The following is a 3,617-nucleotide window of genomic DNA, read 5'->3' as shown; positions in this document are numbered from 1 at the left end:
ATTGCAAAAATAGGACAGTCTTATAAATTAAATTTCAGTTATGATGTGAAATCCTGATAATTATTCTGAACAAACCCTTTGAAGAAGCCTTGAAATAAATAATTTCGATTTAATAATCAGCTGTTGTACATTATAGTTTACGAGAATCATTATGTTTGACTGAGGGGGTACTAGTGGTATGACAAAACATCTATAGACTTACCGTAAGATTCATAAGATGGATCTTGGGCTTCACCGTGTCCATAATCATAATATTCTGTATCCCTGAAAAGAAATTGTAAAGATTAAAAAAACAAAGCACTCCCACTTTAAATACAAAATAAAGCAAAAACTTGAGTTTTAACTTACGCAGGAGCAGGCTGCTGACTGTAGTAGTTATCGTATCCTTCATAGGCAGGCTCCGCATAAGACTCTTCATATGAACCCTAGAAAGAAAAGATTGTGATGTAAGGAAAAAAAATCTTTTGTCAGAATTTATGGAAAACAAACAAAAAGGTTAAAATAAATAAATCTTACATATTCGTCATAAGCGTCAGGTTTGGGCTGCGACCCTGAAGCAACCTGCTGGTGGGACATGCCCGCAGTGGGGAGCATCCTCGGAGCCCCGGCCGCAGGTGGTCTAGAGCGAGCAGCAGATCCTCCTCGGGCAGGAGCAGAGGGTGGACCGCCCCTACCACTCGGTGCCCCTCTGGGTGCGGTGCCTCGGCCTGGTCCTCCACGTGGCGCTCCCCCTCGCACCGCTCCTCTCATGTTCCCACGTGGCATTCCCCGTCCCCTACGAAAAACAATCAAAAGTTATTTATTAAGTGGGAAAAATACTACCTCGAGAATTTAGTTGGAAACTTTTCGTGTAGCCACAATGAGAAGAATGTTCTTACCGTGGTCCTCCCGCACCAGGTGGTCCACCTCTGCCCCGTCCTAGAGCACCACGCCCCCTGCCTGAGCCATCCTGGGATCCGTTCAGGAACTGAGGGTCCATGTAAGGGTCATACTCACCTGGTTCCTGTCAAGTCAGAGACAACAAATTACTTCTACATTCAGCACATCCAGACAATAAATACAGTAACTTGTAGAAATATGTAACTTACAGGGATAAGGAACTTCTTGACCTCATCCATAGCGTGAGCCATGCGCATGTAAGCTTCTGGTATGGGTGCAGTGATCTCAATGAAAACGTGAAGCTCCATGGACAGATGAACATATTTCGCTTCACCGCTCTTCCTCAGCTCTTCTTCCTGATGGATATTTGGTAAGAAATTTAATAAACTGGCAATAAAAAGATATAAGTCAAACAACGGCTACGATCGTGATACAAACCTTATTTTTGTCCCTCATGGACCCTTTGCCCAAAACGGAGATCTTAGCCCCGGTCTCCTCCTGGAGTCTCTTGATCGTGCTGCCCTGAGGGCCCAGAAGCTTCCCGACAAAGTTGACCTGCAAGACAAGCAGCAGCGAATCCTTCAGCAGCCTTTTTAGAGCATTTCTAAAACCACAATCGCAGCCACACATCCCAGTTTTTACCATTTAGAACGCATCACTGAACAAGTGCAGAACTGTTCATGCAGACACAAGGGCACTAAGTGCATGACATCACTAATTCAGAGAAGAGCCTGCCCTTCAGATACACAGGATTAACAGGCTGGTGCGTTTATACTGGGCATGGTAATGAAAGCAAAAAATGGGCTTAGTACAAACTGTACAACACTGATCAAATCTAAACGTTTTTAAAATAGTTGGATCTGCAAGATAAAACACAGAAATAGAAACGAGTGCTCACCCTTGGGTACTGCTTGGTTGGAATGAGCACGCGCTCTTTGAGTTTCAGGTTCTTTGTGGCGAACAGGTCCAGGTAAGTCTCCTTTTCTGAGTCGGACTCCTTTTTGGTTTCACCTTTCTGGATCCTCTCGATCTCTGCAACAAAAAAAGCACATGAAGAGGAATGAATTAAACTGAGCCCGCCAAAAATAAAAATAAACCAGAAAGGAGCAAAAATATATATAAATTCAATAAATAAAAAGAAAATTAAAACAAAAACTAAAATAAATTTTTCATATTAAGTCGAAATATGAGCAGTTTATGAAAATCCAGCATTCGCAAAATGTACAAATTTACTCAAAAATTATCAGTTTACCTTAAACCACTGAAAGGGATTTTGCATGGTTACACATATTAATGCAAAACTACTAAATTAGTCATTTAAAAAGGTATAAAATACCATTATAAAACATTTTAAATGATGGATGGTTTGACCCACATCTTCTTCAACCACGTGTTTTAATGCGCCATTGTTCAGGCCTCACCATAAGGAAACCAGGCCTTCAAATTAAAACATCAAAACTCGTCTGTTAGCTCCAACAGCGCTAACCAATCCACTTTACCTGCAGTAATAAGCTTCATGGCGTGTGTGAACGACGAGTCCARGCTGTCTTTCTCAGCCAGCAGCTCCGGGAGGTATTTTGTGTCTTCCATTTTGATTTTTTTTCTTTCTTTCTGAGCTCGACTATGGCGGACTCGAGTTGCTGCTATTAGCGTTCGCTGTGTTCGAAACTGACCGCAACGATTGAGTCAAGCAACCGTTTCCTGCTCAAAGAGGTTGTTCAAAGAAAATTGACAAAAATATTTTGGAGAAAAGAACAACAGTAACCGAAATAGGTGCAGCGATCCCCGGCCGGTGTCTGTCCACGTTCGACGGTTGAGCTCTGCTCAGACAAAGAAGGAGGGATGGCGCAGCTGCATTTCAGACGGCGGGGTGTGCGTGACGTCACTTCCGGGAGGACTTAGGAAAATAATTTAGGTCGAGTTTAAAATAACTGAACGTAGGCAAGAATCATAATATTAAACATTAAAAAATCATTTTTTAAAAATAAAACGCTTGCGTTTTTTTTTTCATCTAAAGAATTTGTGTTATTTGTATGGAAGCTAATTCCAGCCAAAAAAAAAAAAAGTACAAAAAAGTATTTGAACCTCTTTTGGTTATTTGTTTTATATTTACAGCATTCTTTCTCAAAATTATGACTTAAAAGTTACTTTAAGACAGGAGTGTCAAACTCAGTTTCAAAAGGGGGGGACAAATTAAATAACTTGGTCCGAGTCAAAGGGTCAATTTCTGTCAATCTTTATTAAAAAAAACATGTTATAAAACAAATTAATCTTAGAGAAACGCAAATGACTTTTTGCCAAACTATATTTTAAGTAGTGTTTAGAACAGAACATACATTACTTAATGAAGAAAAGTTTCAATTTTAGCATTAGCATTCATTTTTGTCTTACTCTCTATCAACAACTTTTGATTTATTATTTCTAAGAGATAATGTGACCAAAATCCAGCAAATCAGTAAAGAAAAGCTCACTGAAAATCTATGACTTTTAATTAGCGCTGATTCACTGCTGCTCTTTCCACACCAACATCCAAGGTGAATGAAAATTTATTATAATTACCAGATTACAACTGTAACTATTTATAGTAACCAGACTTGATAACTTTCTGTTAATCATAATTTATTTTCTTGATTTGAAAGTTTGCCAACTATCATGAGAAAAATGCACTAAATATAAAAAATATATATTTCATCCATCAAAGTTGTGTCATTAGACCACAATTGACAACAATGCCACAG

General features: G+C 39.3%; 1 protein-coding gene across 1 annotated transcript; it reads right to left on the bottom strand.

Moving 5' to 3' along the window:
• Positions 1 to 202: 202 nt before the first annotated feature.
• On the bottom strand, positions 203 to 2,710 carry khdrbs1a (KH domain containing, RNA binding, signal transduction associated 1a; the record flags this gene model as incomplete). Its single annotated transcript, XM_014011499.1, is given in 8 exon segments — positions 203 to 264; positions 349 to 425; positions 517 to 775; positions 879 to 1,003; positions 1,089 to 1,235; positions 1,318 to 1,434; positions 1,778 to 1,911; positions 2,379 to 2,710. Coding segments are annotated over 8 exon segments (1,012 nt in total), but the record flags the coding sequence as incomplete, so codon positions are not given.
• Between the last annotated feature and the right edge of the window lie 907 nt (positions 2,711 to 3,617).

The sequence above is a fragment of the Austrofundulus limnaeus genome, unplaced genomic scaffold (genome assembly GCF_001266775.1).
Source record: "Austrofundulus limnaeus strain Quisiro unplaced genomic scaffold, Austrofundulus_limnaeus-1.0 Scaffold2, whole genome shotgun sequence".
Classification (NCBI taxonomy): Eukaryota; Metazoa; Chordata; class Actinopteri; order Cyprinodontiformes; family Rivulidae; genus Austrofundulus; species Austrofundulus limnaeus.
The sequence above is the reverse complement of the archived record's forward strand: the minus strand, read 5'-3'. Positions and strand labels throughout refer to the sequence as shown.